Source organism: Amblyraja radiata, chromosome 25 (assembly GCF_010909765.2).
Source record: "Amblyraja radiata isolate CabotCenter1 chromosome 25, sAmbRad1.1.pri, whole genome shotgun sequence".
NCBI lineage: Eukaryota > Metazoa > Chordata > Chondrichthyes > Rajiformes > Rajidae > Amblyraja > Amblyraja radiata.
In genome coordinates this window covers 23,716,601-23,731,253 of record NC_045980.1, presented here as the reverse complement: position 1 = coordinate 23,731,253, position 14,653 = coordinate 23,716,601, and the positions used below count along the sequence as shown (strand labels likewise).

Sequence of the window (14,653 nt, the reverse complement as noted above, 5' to 3'; positions counted from 1 at the left end):
AGCTGAATGGCGTTGTCCGAAACGGAGTTGTTGAGCCACGTCTCTGTGAGGATGATGGCGTTGCAGTCTCTGACCTTTCTTTGTGTAGTTAAATCCAGTCTAAGGTAGTCCATTTTGTTTTCCAGCGAACGAACGTTGGATAGCAGAATAGAAGGAAGTGCAGATCTGTAGGGGTTAGCTTTTAGCCTGGCGCTGATACCCGCTCGGCTGCCCCGCTTGCTAGGTCTAGCACACCGCTTGCGCCGCAAGCTAGGTCTCACACGCCGCGTGCACCGCCTCCGGTGTCGACCTGTGATGGGAGGAGAGTCCGCTGCCTTGCAGGCCCCTGGGTCCTGCCAGTGTAGGATGCCTAGCTCGCAGAGTGCCTCGGGTTCCAAAGCCAGTGTAACTCCAGAAAGGTTTTCGGAAAAGTCGAAGTTTCTTAGTCCAAGTAGTGTAGTTCTGTTATAGACTACTCTCGCACAAGACTGTGACGGTACAGACAACATATTAAACATAAAACGCACATCGCTATCGGGAGCTGGAGTAGCCGCTGCCGTACACTTTAATTAAAGTGAAGTGCATTTTAAATACTTGAGCAAATGGGTTACTGTTGTTTTAAACTTCACGACGAATGACATGCAAAAGAATCACTTTAAAATGTCCCATTTCTTTCATTGCAGTGTAGTTTGTGAATGAAAAGAATGCCTCCATGTGACCAAGCAGCAACAGTATTAATAGTCATTGGTGTAGCTACGCTGAAGCCCTGTGATATCATCACCTCTTTATTTTTATTGTCTTTTCTTTCTATTTCTGTTTTCATACTTAATAACCTGAGGTTCATTCCACAGCCATTCCCGCTTGCAGATGCCCCTGCAGAAGCTGCTGTTCTCTGCCACTCTCACCAAGGATTCGGAGAAGTTGCAACGTTTGGTGCTGCACCAGCCACGGCTCTTCACTGCCAATTACACATCACAGGAGCAGGAATCAACTGTGACCCGAGGCGAGCAGCAGCCATCAACTAGTTCTGTCGAAAACAAGTACGCCTTGCCTGAGGGATTGACGGTGTGTAGTCACAGCTTCCGTTTATGGAGAGAATTGCATAAAACCTATCACAACTAAATGGGACCTCGATATGCTTCAAAGGCAATGTAGTTTTTACAGACAGTATTGTTATTTAACAGATGATTTGTTTGGGTGACAGAGGCTAAGGGGTAAAAACCAGCCAGGATATAAATAATAGAATCTCCATGCTTTTCACCTTGCCATTGTTATTGAGGAATGGAGGCACAGGATGGATAAAGGTTAGAGTCATAGAGTAATACATAGAGTGGAAACAGGCCCTTCGGCCCAACTCACCCACACCGGTCAACAATCTCCCAGCTATCCTAGTCCCACTTGCCTATGCTTGGTCCATAACTCTCCAAACCTGTCCAATCCATGTACCTGTCCAACTGTTTCTTAAATGATGGGATAGTCCCAGCCTCAACTAAAGTATCAGTTTAAATTATCTGCCATTTCTAGTTTCCACATATGAATTCTCCAGTCTCTCGATTACCTTAGCTGCCCTTTTTTATATAGCTATAGAAGTTCTAGTTATTTGTTATGATATCACGTGCAATTTTCTCACATTATTTCTCCCTCATTACTAACGTTTTAGCCTCTTAATGTTGATTCTTGAAAACTTCCCATTCATATTATCAAACATAAGGTTTTGCCATGCAGAATTAAGGGGATATTTTCCTTAATTTCTTTTATCAATCACGGATTAATCATCTTTCTCATTTAATCTATAATTGGGATAAATGTCTGCAGAGTACTGCTTATTCTCTGCCACTGCTCATTTACTGACCTTTCCTTGTGCTTATTTTCCCACTTTGGACAAAGTTTTCTGGACAGCTATTCCCTAATAACTTGATAATTGCCCTTATTTTAAATTGAGGACAATAGTTTTGGACCCAAGGTATCCACTCTCAAACTGTATCTGGATTTCCTATTTCAGTCTGGATTAAGTGGGCTCAGGTCTTAGAAACATGTAGGAGACAGGATAATCACTGGCCAGTAAACCATCAATTTGAAGTTTAGTTATTCCAGCGTCCTCTTCCTCAATCAATCTAAGATTGTGCTAGTGCATTGAAGCCTGGTGCATCGGGAATGTAGGATTCAGAGTTTACAGAGATAGATTAAAGAAGATACAAATCTCCTCTAAATATGCTTACTTTGAAGAAGTTCTCCTCTGGAAGAAGGGTCCCGACCCAAAATGTCACATCCATGTCCTCCAGAGATGCTGCCTGACCAGCTGAGTCACTGTAGCACATTATGTTCTACTAGAGACGAGATCAGGGTGGGTATAGAGTGACAGGAAGTTGAAGTTCATGATCATCTTTGTAGTTTTCGTTTGATCCACCAATTTGGCTGAATTTCAGAGCAAAATTATGAGTCAAACCACTCCAAAGACCATTGAATTCTTCCTGTGGGATGAGAGATTTGACTCGTGAACTTTTAAGTCAATGCTTTGGAAAGACTTAAACTAAGCATGAGACACAAGGTGATGCAAGAGGAATGAGTGAAGTAAATAGGGATTTGGGTGTTCTTGTGCATGAATCACAAAAAAGCCTGCAATCATGTGCTGCAAGTTATTAAGAGGGGAATTGGTACATTGGCTGTCACTGCAAAGGAGTTAATGTTTAGAAATGGGAACGTTTTATGACAATTGTACAGAGTGTTGGTGAGGCCAGGAGCACTACATAGTTTTGGTTCCCTTATCTAAGAAAGGATATTGCAGCTTTGGATGCAGTCCAAAGGAGATTCATCTGGCGAATCCTGTCCGATCAAGAGAGACTAACAGTTGAACCTGTATTCTTTGGACTTTAGAAGAATGAGAGGTGATCTTATCGAAGAGCAAGTTCTTCAAGGGGTTTGACAAGAGATGTTTTCACTCCTGGGGGCAACCTCAAATAAGATGATGTAGTTGCAAAGTAAGAAGTCGATCATTAAAACCAAGTACAAGCAGTTCTTGGGTAATGAAAGAGTCACATTTTAACGGTCCATAAGTTGAATTTGTGTCTACATTTGGAAAATATACATAAATCACTCAATATGGTAACCATATTTCCACAGTATTTTAATGAATGGCACCTAAAGCACATAACACTGATAGGAAAGAACAATTACTAAAAGTGAGAGAAAGAGGAAACTAGTTCTGTTGTTTGTAGGTACATATATAGGTACGTCGATGTTTTTAATTTAATAATATGGGAGCTCATTTGTATGCATGGGATAAGTCAGGCATTTATAACCCGGGAATGGCCTATATGTAGAAATTTCCTTGCAAAGAATTATGTATCTCTGGGATGCTGTGCACCATGACCTGTGAAGGTTGCGTATTAGAAGTTTTTAAAGTGGAGTTACGCAAGTTTTTGAAAGATCGGAAAACTGAAGGCAGGCATAGAAGGGGGGCTGTGGCCTGGGGAAGATGAGCCATGATCATATTGAATGGTGGGTAGACTTGAGGCACTGAGTGTCCTACTGCCCCTGTTATCTTGAATTGTGTGTTTCTATCAATTTAATCTTGACCTCTTATGCTCTGTGCGTGGAATTTGCATTTTCTCTGTGACTCTTGGTTTCCTTCGGGTGCTCCAGTTTCTTATTGCATTCCAAAGTTAGTGGAATAACTGGTCACTGTCGATTGCACCTCGTGCGTAGGTAAGTGGTCGAATCTGAATGGAATGGAACATGGGAGTTCATGGGAATGTTGGGAGAATAAATTACAAGGAAAATCTGTGTGGAATAAGAATACTGTGCGAACTGGCATACAATCAATGGAAACAACTGACGTGGATTTGTGCATGGTGAGACAAAGCATAGACTCGGTGACCATTTGTGTATAAATGGCAGCAGACTTGAGCTTGCCATCTCGACAGCACAACAGGTTATCAGGAGTTTGGCTCAACACACTTTTGTTCACTTGCAAGCAGTAAGATACAGGGAGAAATCTGCAATCATACTTTGGTTCCTGGCAGAGTTGAAGTTTTTTAGTCATTTCCTGAAGGAAATTGAGATAGAGGAAGTGGTGTGTAAGTGGGTTAGGGTTAGGGTTAGACATGCACATGTCGGCTGTCTTTCATTCAAATACTTTAGTTGTATCATTTTGGGTTAAATGAAGGTGTGGGAATTTGTGTATAACTCTTGACGAATGTAACTAACTTGATTTGGCAACGGATGGGTGTTGGTCAAAGTACTGGGTGATCCTATGTTAAAGGAATTTGTTCTGTTCCAGACATAATTTATGTCTTATTATTTTTACCTGTTGCATGTTCCCAGAGTTTTGCCATTACTCGTGATGGGTGTGTTACATTAGATTAGATTGCCGTGGGGGCATATCACCTGTGAGCAATGTAAAGTTTGTGCAGCAGAAGGCTCCACCCTTCAGATCAACAGGCAAAGTACTAATACAGTAAGGATTAGGTGGAAAGGTACGATTTGTCGCTTTGTCTGAAGGAGTTGGAGTGAAGAACTTGCCAGAACCTGGAAAAACACATAAGCCTAAATTCCTGCTTGTCATAGTCATAACATCACACAGTATGGAAATGGGCCTTTAGCCCACCCCGCCTATGCCCAACAAGAAGCCCATCTAAGCTTGTCCGATATGTCTGTCTTTGGCTCATGTACCTCTAAACCATTACTATCCCTGTCCAAATGTCCTTTGAATGTTGTTATTGTACCTGCCTCACCTATATCCTCAGGCAGCTCATTCCATATACCAATCGCCCTCTGTATGAAAAAGTTGCCCCTCGGTTTCCTATTCAATGGTTTAAACCACAAAATGCTGGAGTAACTCAGCGGGACAGGCAGCATCTCTAGAGAGAAGGAATGGGTGACGTTTGGTGTCGAGACCTTTCTTCAGTGGATGCGGTACCATGTTACACTTGGTGTCTGGTACCTCAGCATTTAGTGTCTATCTTTGGCTTAAACCAACATCTGCAGTTCCTTCCTGCACATATTGTGTAAGGTTTTCTTTTCTGGTATTGTTTTTGAATATAACCAAAGAAGTGATGTTTAGTTTAAGCTACTTTTCTATCTCCCATGCTACATCTATCATAATGTTAGTCAGAGGCAAGGCTTCTATGGAGAAAATATTTAAGACAGTTTATATTTGATATCAAATTATGAATATTCTTCAAGAATGCATTTCTTCTTCCCTGCAGGAGTTTTATGTCCCATGTCAGCTCAACAAGAAGCCTCTGATAATCCTCTACTTTGCCCTGATAATGAAGTTCGGTCGAATCCTCTGTTTCACCAACTCCAGAGATGCATCTCACAGGTTGAAAACCTTTTCCCATTAAGTTTCTAATTTTTGTTTAAAATGTAATTTTCAGTGTGTCATCTCCTGAACTACAGGCCAGAGCTGCATGGGCTGGGACCGGGGGTGCAAGCTGCATTAGCGTTGGTGTGGGCCAGGACAGTGGACTTATGTGCTGCCTACTTGTTACATAAGATCAACAGGACGATTGTAATTCATCTCCTTGTTCTCCAGAGTTAAGTATGTGACAGTTGTTTCTTGTGTTTTATAGGTTGTTCCTGTTACTTCATGCCTTTGGTGGTATTCATGTGGCAGAGTTTTCTTCCAGACTATCACCCAATGAAAGACGAAAAACACTGAAACAGTTTGAACAAGGAAAGCTACAAATGTAAGAACGCATCTGTAAAGTTCTTGCAGTGTCTGTGAGTGGATGCGTATCGTGTTACACTTGGTGTCTGGCACTTCTGATTGCTTGCGCACATGGCTGGGGTTGCACAGGATCACCAGAGTGCCTGTGTCACTTACTGCTGCGATTGTAGATTGGTGCCACGTCTTCTATCTCTGGCGGATAATTTTTATTGCTTTGTTTCCCTCAGACTGATCAGCACCGATGCAACTGCCAGGGGAATTGATGTTAGCAATGTCACATGTGTGATTAATTACGATGCTCCACACTTCATCCGGACATACATCCACAGGTAATCAGCGGTTCCTTGTCCTTCCCTGCTTCAATCTTCCTGCTTGCCGTCACCTCATCTTTCCCTTCATCTAATTAAGTTTAGACACAACAAATAAAGATGGCAACAAAACCAACTTGTGGCAATTATGTAAAGTAGGAAAATGTAATTAGCTGGACACAATAAGGACTGGCTCAGTTTAGAAAGGATGTGCCTGGCTGCTGAACATCTCCCACTGATGAATTGCGCAACTTGGACCTGAAGCTGTTTATCCTTCAGTTCACAAATCAAGTATGTTATGGAGCAGGCTTTTTCTTTTGTTGTTGAAAATTTAATCACCTTGTATTTTAGAAGCATCTTTCTTGGAGGAAACATCCCATAGTTTTGAGATCTGAGAAGCCAAGCCAAGCAGCAGCTAGAATGGGGAGTGATAGGATTAGTAATGATGTGCTTTTAAGGAAAAGGCAAGAATCCTGGGAAACAAGATGTAGGTGGGTGAAAGCATTATGAGATGTTCGATTGTGAGATGAATGTTCCATACAGGAAAGCTCTAACGCTGGAGGAAGTGGGGTTCAGAGACAGGCAGTACAGAGTAGCAAGAACCTTTGGAGGACTGCTGTCCACATTACCTCCAATTAGAAATTTGTAATTTCCAATTCTTTGTGTCAGAGACAAAATAACAGTTGGTCAAATTTAAACTTAGTTTTGATCAGCTCTGTATTCTTGCGGATATAATTTTTCTCCTCTCCTCCCAGAAACACAAAGTGGATGCTGTGATGTGAACTAATGGCAGTGTGGATTTCACTGACCTGATTTCAAGCCCTTTCCTTGATATTATACAACAAAAATTATTGTTTGTGGAGCAATTCACTCACTACCAAAACCCACAGTACTGCTTACAGCTGTCTTTTAATAATGATCCCAAACAGTATTTCATACAAAAAGCAATTCCTGCAAATGTCAATATTGGATGTCCTAATATGACAGGCTGCTGAGCATTAAATAGAAGGTAAGAAAACGTCTGATGAAGGGTGTCGACCCGAAACGTCACCCATTCCTTCTCTCCAGAGATGCTGCCTGTCCCGCTGAGTTACTCCAGCTTTTTGTGTCTATCTTCGTAAGAAAACAGGAACAGGCCACTATATTGCTCCAGCCTGCACAGTCATTCATTGTGATCATGGCTAAACTGTTCCAGTCCGCATCTAATAGTACTCCTCACCTTCACAGATCAGGCCATGTTTTGGGCATGAATTTGTGATATGTGGAGCCCTAGCAAAACCCAAAGTCAACTGGGTCACTTGGTAGCTGATGACATCTTCCATCACTTTGTGACTGGGAAAGACAAGGGGATTTGACCTGCTTTCTGAGGAGGGTTGAATAGTGGACTGCGAGAACGTTGGAAGATTAGCCTGTTGACTTTGGCAGTGGTAGGAAGTAACCAAGTGGCCTCAGTGCTAATGATGAAATAATCCAGGAATTCTTTACACTTGTTGACTAATCTGGATGTCAACTATAAGGCATCTCTACTTCCTGTAGATAGCCTGTATTTTGTATTAGTAATTTCTTGAAACCTGGGAGAAATTAAAGGGGCTGTCCCACTTGGACGACCTAATCCACGAGTTCTGGCGTGTTTGCCCTCGACTCATACTCGCAGCATGGTCGACACGAGGTCATAGGAGGTCTTTGTAACTCTCCTTCATGCTCAAGAGTAGTCCCCATGTACTCGAGGCCTCAGCTAGGTTGCGGCGTATTTTTCAACATGTTGAAAAATGCCCGCGAGTAGAAAAAGGTCCCCATGGAAAAAATCAATACTTTTTTACTTGTAGGTTTAGTCGTAGTAGGTCGGCATGTTCGTCGTAGGTAATCAAGGGAAGTCAAAGGTAGCCGTAGAGTCTTCATCATAGTCGAAGGGAGGTCGAAGGAGATCGAAGGAGGTCGTCTTCACTCTCCACTATTCGGTGTCCAATTTTCCCGAAGTTAGTCGTAACTAGTCGAAGCCAGGCTACAACATAGTCGAAGGAGGTCTTCAACATTACATTTTTTCAAACTCTTCTAAACTCGCCAATTAGGTCACCCAAGTGGGACAGCCCCTTAACACAAATTGAGCTTAGGACAGTCTCATTGATTCCCATTGAATATACCAAGCATTTTTCTGCCAGTGTTTAGATTTAACCTTTGCTCCTTGTAAATTCCTGCTTGGAATTGTAATCATTTTTTTTCCTCCAGAATTGGTCGAACTGCCCGAGGTGGGAACAGCGGACTGGCATTCACACTCCTCCTAAAAGTGCAGGTGAGTCCCGGGGGCACTTTCTCACTCCTGCGCTCCAGTTGAATAAAGGTTGTCATGGAACCGTCCGTCCTTGAGAGCCTCTGACGGTTGAAGGGCAAACCCAGGGACCCCGTCCCCTGGGCGTGCTCCTGGGCAAGTCCCTTGCTCCGGGTGCCAGGAGCCTCCACCGGGTGTCAGCACCTGTGTCCTGGTTGTCAAAAGCATTGTCAGTGATGTGCTGACTGACCTGCTTCAACAGATGCCGTCGCTGATTTTAATTCAACCTCTGCTGAGGCTGTGGATGCTGCAGCATGGCAACGGCTGCGATCATGCGCAGTTACTTATAGCTGTGCAGCACAAGGACTTTTAGAGTTTAGTTTAGGGTTTAGAGATACAGCGCGGAAACAGGCCCTTCAGCGCACTGAGTCTGCGCCAGCCAGCGATCCCCACAAACACTATCCTACACACTAGGGACAATATACAATTTTACCAAGCCAATTAACCTCCATACCTGTACGTCTTTGGAGTGTGGGAGGAAACAGGAGATCCCGGAGAAAACCCACGCAGGTCATGGGGAGCAAGTACAAACTCCGTACAGACAGCACCCGTAGTCAGGATCGAACTTGGGTCTCTGGCGCTGTAAGGCAGCAACTCTACCGCTGCGCCACCGTGCCGCCTTATCTATCTAAAGGTATCTTTACTAAGATTAAATGCAAGGACAGGATTAAATTGCATGTAATTTTTATTGGTTTTCAGTGCTTTTAAGAATGTATTGTGATCGGTGATTTTTATTCTATGCATGCTAATAAGGAATTGGAGAATGTGCAAGATTTCAAATGTCTGCACAAAAGTTCACAATTCTGAGCAAATTTTTCGAGCAATGCTGTAACTGGGACTGTGCTGTTCTCCTTCTGCACAAGTAAATAAAGTGCAGGAAAGAACTGCAGATGTGTGTCTGGGAAACAAATGCAAGTTGCCAGAGTCCAGTTGATCGGCGACGACAAGGCTGCTCTGCTCTTTTCCTTCCCTCATTTGTGTCCTGTATTGTTCCGACTTGTGGGTGCTAAATATCAGGTCATTTAATTTGCAGGAGGAACAGTTTCTTCAGATGCTGAGTGATGCTGGCAGCACAATGCTGAAAAAACAGCTGGTGAAACCCGAATACCTGAGAGCCCTGACTCCACGCTACGAGGAGGCTCTACAAGAGCTTCGACAGATTGTGAAGGTAAATGACAGCCTCGTGAAGTCTTAGTCCATGATTTTTCCAAACTGTACTAATTCAAACTTTCAGACTTTTAACCGGTATAATTTAAGCAGATGCCCATCTACATTCAATGGCATTTCTCACTAACCTTTTGCTTCAATACATTTTAAATTTGGAGACCACTGAAGTGATGGTGGTCATATGACTGGTGGTCATATGACTGTCCAGTGAAATCTATTCCCCAGCCAGCCAGATCATTGTACCCTACCTTTGTGGTGTAGTTCACAAAGCTAGTGTTTTAATGGCATGTTGTATGATGTAGGATGTGAGTGCTGGATGAGTGGGAAACCTTTTTGCTATCATGGATCACAGTTCTATTAGCTTTAAAATCGGTGTTGATAATGCCATGGTTAGGCTACAACAACGTTCTAAATTGGGGCAAGGCCAACTTTGGTGGCATTAGACAGGAACTTCCAAAAGTTGATCGGAGCTGTTTGCGGGCAAAGGGACTTGCAGAAAGTGGGAGGTGGTATGATGTAGTATGTGTGTTCTACACTTTGAGTGAACGGATTAAAAGTGAACAACAACAGTTCAGATAAAGATCAATCATTTTTATTGAATGTTGCAATAAGCTTACATGACTGAGTAGTTACAGTAGTTCCCTTTCCAGAGTTCACGTTAAAATTTATTTTTACTCCAACTTTCTTAACTCAGATTTTTTTATTTTATATCCACATTACAGTGTATATACTCCATACTCATTCTCTCACAGTAAAAAAAACCTCTACCTCCTGGTAATTATTTCCAAAGTTTCCATAAACCATTTAGTTTTAGTTTAGAAATACAGCGAGGAAACGGGCCCTTCGGCCCACCGAGCCTGTACCGACCAGCGATCCACGCACATTAAAACTACTCCGCACACACTGGGGACAATTTTACATTAATACCAAGCCAAGTAACCTACAAACCCGTATGTCTTTGGAGTGTGGGAGGAAACCAAAAATCTCAAAGAAAACTCACGCAAGTCCCGGGGAGAACGTACAAACTCCGTACAGACAGCACCTGCATTCAGGATCAAACCAGGGTCTCTGGCGCTATAAGGCAATAGCTCTACCACTGCCCCACCGTGCCACAATTTGATGTGGAAGAGTTAAAATTGACTACGACTACGGTCAAGGATATAACTCGACTGATATTGGCTCTTGCTGCAGTGACAGCTCTCTTCACAAAGAGGTAGGTATAGGTTGAGCAGAATGAATATTGGTGATGAATTAGAAGTTGAAACTGTATGTCAAACAGAATGCTACAATTTTTTCAAGATGAATGGAGAATGTTGGAAATGCTCAACAGGTCAGACAGCACCTGCAGAGAAATAAACAGAGTCGCTGTTTCAGGTTGATGCCTTTTCATTTATTTGTTTGGTTGGCGGGGAATCAGTGGAGAGAAGGTGGGTGCGGCAAGGGTCAAACTCATTGGAGGCATCTCGCTGTTGTTCGAGACATTTTTTTTTCCTCCACATCAAATTGCCACTGGAATCTTTGGAAATGATGATCAAGAGGTAAAGGTGAAAGTTGGAATGAATGCATTGATTTGGCACAGCGGTAGAGTTGCTGCCTTACAGCGCCATAGACCTGGGTTTGATCCTGATTACGGGTGCTAGTCTGTACGGAGTTAGTACGTTCTCCCCTTGACATGCTTGGTTTTCTCCAGATGCTCCAGTTTTCTCCCACATTCCAAAGACGTACAGGTTGGTAGACAAATTGACTTGGTATAATTACAAATTGTTCTTAGTGTGTGTACGATAGTGTTCGTGTGCAGGGATCGCTGGTCAATGTAGACTCGGGGGGCCGAAGGGCCTGTTTCCGTGTTGTACCTCTAAATTAAACTTTAAAAAAAACTGTTATTGAAAGACTGAAGTAAAGGTAAAGGTGCACTATGTAAACCAGTATCTTGGGGAGCACCAAAATAAGCTGTTTAATTATTTGTCTCTCCTCGTGTCTTGATTGGCAGTGTAAAATGTTGAGAATGTGATTTGCTTTTCAGTCTGTGTCTGTGCGTTACTTAAGTTTTTACCATTTTCTACACAGGATGAAAAGAAGAAGAGTCTCTCCTAAACTGAAGAATCAAAGTTTATAATTTAACAGTGTGGATAATATTTGAATCTTACTTGGACCTTGGATATTGTTGGTTGGAAAATCCTACTCTGACCTTGTACAAACATGTATGTTATTTATTTTCTAATGTATGAAATCATTTTTTACATAGAATAAAACATTTTAATGGACAAGATATAATAACAAGGATCTGCAGATGTTGGTTTATTTCAAAGAAAGAGACAACACGGGAGTAATTCAGCAGGTCAGGCAGAATCTCTGGAGAATATGGATAGGTGACGTTTCCAGTTGGGACAGATCTGTCTTTAGAGAAATTGTGGGGGAGAGGAGAAATAAACTGGAAAAGAGGATGGACAGGACAGAGCATGGCCGTGAATAGGTGATCACAACAGTTGTGGTGGTGGGGGGGGGGGGGGGGGGGGGGGGGTGGATAGATTATTGGGCAAAGGCTAGAGATGAAAAGACAAATGTGACAGGTATAAGCCTAGAGAGGATGAAGAGCTCTGAATTGTGAAACTTGAGGGTAGAGAAGCTGTAAAATCGTAATTAATTTATTAGCCAAAGAATTTGATTTTGCCATAGTCATACTAAAAAAAAGCAACAAGACACAACTACACCAAAATTAGCATAAACATCCACCACTGCGGCTCCACCACATGGAAGGCAATAAAGTCTTATCTTCTTTTCTCCCGCGGTCGGGGCAGTCGAACCATCCGCAGTCGGGGTGATCGACGCTCCCGCGATCTGAGCGGTCGAAGCTCCTGTGGTTGGAGCTCCCGAAGTCGGCCCCTAACCAAGCGACCGCGAGCTCCACGATGTTAAGTCCGCAGGCTCCCGCGGTTTGAGCTCCTGAGGTCGATCCCTGGCAAAAGGACTACCAGCTCCACGATGTTAGGTCTCAGTGCGGACGGAGATACTATACGAAAAAAGTCGCATCTCCGTCGAGGAAAGAGATTTTTTTTAAGTTTCCCCGCCCCCCCCACATAATCTATATAACTAAAAGTCTGATCTTGACCGCTTTTGGCCCACTGTGCTGCGATTTCCGAGAGAACGCCGCCACCTACGGCCGTCATTTTTGGCCACCTCGCTCAGAGCCCCCCTCCGCCTTCCGGGACCAGAGGATTTTACCCATCGATGAAAAATCAGAGAGCTATTAATGTTTTTTTTTTAAATCCCCATTCTCTCTGCTGCCCCCGCTGGCGGCAGGGGGTAAGGGGGAGGGACTATAAAACCCGGAAGTGTCGTGCCTCGCTCAGTCTCTGCCAGACCCAGGAAGCGAGAGGGTCACGGCTCTCTGAGCTGTGAATAACACTGAACGCACGTCTACTCCACGGTGAGTCCGCTCGATGTGGCTGCTGCCAAATTGGTTGCCATTATTTAAAGTTTGTGTTCACAAAATGAATTTTGGTTGTCAGTTGGCTGCTGCCCAATTGTTTGCCTCGCCTTTTTAACAAAGTTTGTGTTCACAAAATGAATTTTGGTTGTCAGGTGGCTGCTGCCCAATTGTTTGCCTTGCCTTTTTTTTTTTTAAAGTTTGTGTTCACAGAATGAATTTTGGTTGTCGGGTGGCTGCAGCCAAATTGTTTGCCTTGGCTTGGCTTTCAAAATCGTTGCAACAGTTGGCTGCCAGCCCAAGAATCCATTTGGTGCACAATGTCTATACTAGCCCTCTGGAAACCAGTACCTTCGGCCCACAACACCCATGCTAGCACAACAGAAAGCCCCCCCACGAACTGCTTCCTTCCCCCTTCGCTTTCTTCCCCCACCCCCTCTCCCTGAGATCTTGCTGACTTTGCACCAGTTTCATCCCTCCCCCTCGTCCTGCATCTCTTCTTATTCACTCTATTCTACCTTCAAGTTTCACAATTTGCAACACTTTATCCTTTTCGGACTCTGTCTCTTCATCTCTGAAGCAGACAAAATGTGTAGGAAGGAACATCTCTGACATTTGTCCAACAATCAGCCTATCAAAAAGAAGCCCTCACCTGTGTTCACCTGTTACTGGTCATGCTCTCTCCTGCCCCTTCTCTTTTCTAGCTTTCTTTCGGACTCCACCTGCAATGAGTCTGAAGAAGGATCCCGACCTGAACCATCAGCAATCCATGTTCTCCAGAGATGCTGCCTGACCCACTGAGTTACTCCAGCGTTTGTGTCTTTTGTTGTGATGGATAATCGGTGTTTTGGGGCAATAAAGTGTGTTTAAAAGCTTGCATTTAAGTTGAAAGTGTGTATGCTGAAACCCACAGACATGGCAGGAAGGTGACGTGTGTAGAATGGAAATTCCTAACTTATGGATATCATATGGTACCAAGTGCCATGATGCCCGATTTAGTGCTTGTATAAAAAATGGATGTATTACCACAATTTTGAGGACATAGCCTTTCCGTTCTCTCGATCCGACACAAGGTTTTCACCAAAAATCGAAATCACTGCCTTCCTTTTCACAGTTCATGGTAAATGCGGTTGCAGATAGATTGGGTGGTGAAGGTAGCTTTTGGCACGCTGACCTTTATCGGTCAGGGAATTGAGTATAACAGTCTGTACGTTATGTTACAGTTGTACGAGATATTGGTGACACACATGGGGTATTGAGTTTGGTTTGGGTCACATTGCTGTGTAAAAAGATGCCACTAAACTGGAAAGAGTCAAGATTTACGAGGATTATTTAGGATTTTTTTTAATAAGATGTCTATGGGTCAAACCTAAGCAAATGGGACCAGCATAGGTAGGGCACCTTGTTCGTTGTGGACGAGTTGAGCCAAAGGGCCTGTTTTCGTGCTGTGTGACTCTATAACTTGTATCCTGTCCCACAGTGACTCTTTATCGTCACCTGGCCTTGTGAGCAGCCTCTAGCTAATACAATCATTTACCGTTGTAATCTACGCTGCGGGCAGCAGCCGGTGGATCACAAGCCGTGGGGGCAGTGGTGGAGGAATCCACGTGTGTGCGTGAGTGAGTGAGTCGCCAGCTGTGGAAAAGCCTGTGCACGGTTAGGACTGAGGCCGGAGTCCACCCGCTGTGGGGGTAGCGCGGGGAGTGGCCAGCTGTGGGCAAAGATCATAGGCTGTGGGGTAAGTCTATTTATGGCAGCAGAGGTCGGCGGGCGAG

At 43.6% G+C, this 14,653-nt stretch overlaps 1 protein-coding gene across 2 annotated transcripts in view; it reads left to right on the top strand.

The window, feature by feature from the left end:
* Positions 1–11,728, top strand: part of ddx51 (DEAD-box helicase 51) — a 33,308-nt gene extending 21,580 nt beyond the window's left edge. For both annotated transcript variants that reach the window (XM_033043473.1, XM_033043472.1), the window contains exons 10-16: positions 831–1,044; positions 5,187–5,302; positions 5,553–5,669; positions 5,878–5,979; positions 8,185–8,248; positions 9,318–9,452; positions 11,519–11,728. In XM_033043473.1, coding sequence (XP_032899364.1) covers positions 831–1,044; positions 5,187–5,302; positions 5,553–5,669; positions 5,878–5,979; positions 8,185–8,248; positions 9,318–9,452; positions 11,519–11,545 — 775 coding nt within the window. In that variant the 3' untranslated portion in view covers positions 11,546–11,728. The remainder of the gene's footprint in view (positions 1–830; positions 1,045–5,186; positions 5,303–5,552; positions 5,670–5,877; positions 5,980–8,184; positions 8,249–9,317; positions 9,453–11,518) is intronic.
* Positions 11,729–14,653: the final 2,925 nt, after the last annotated feature.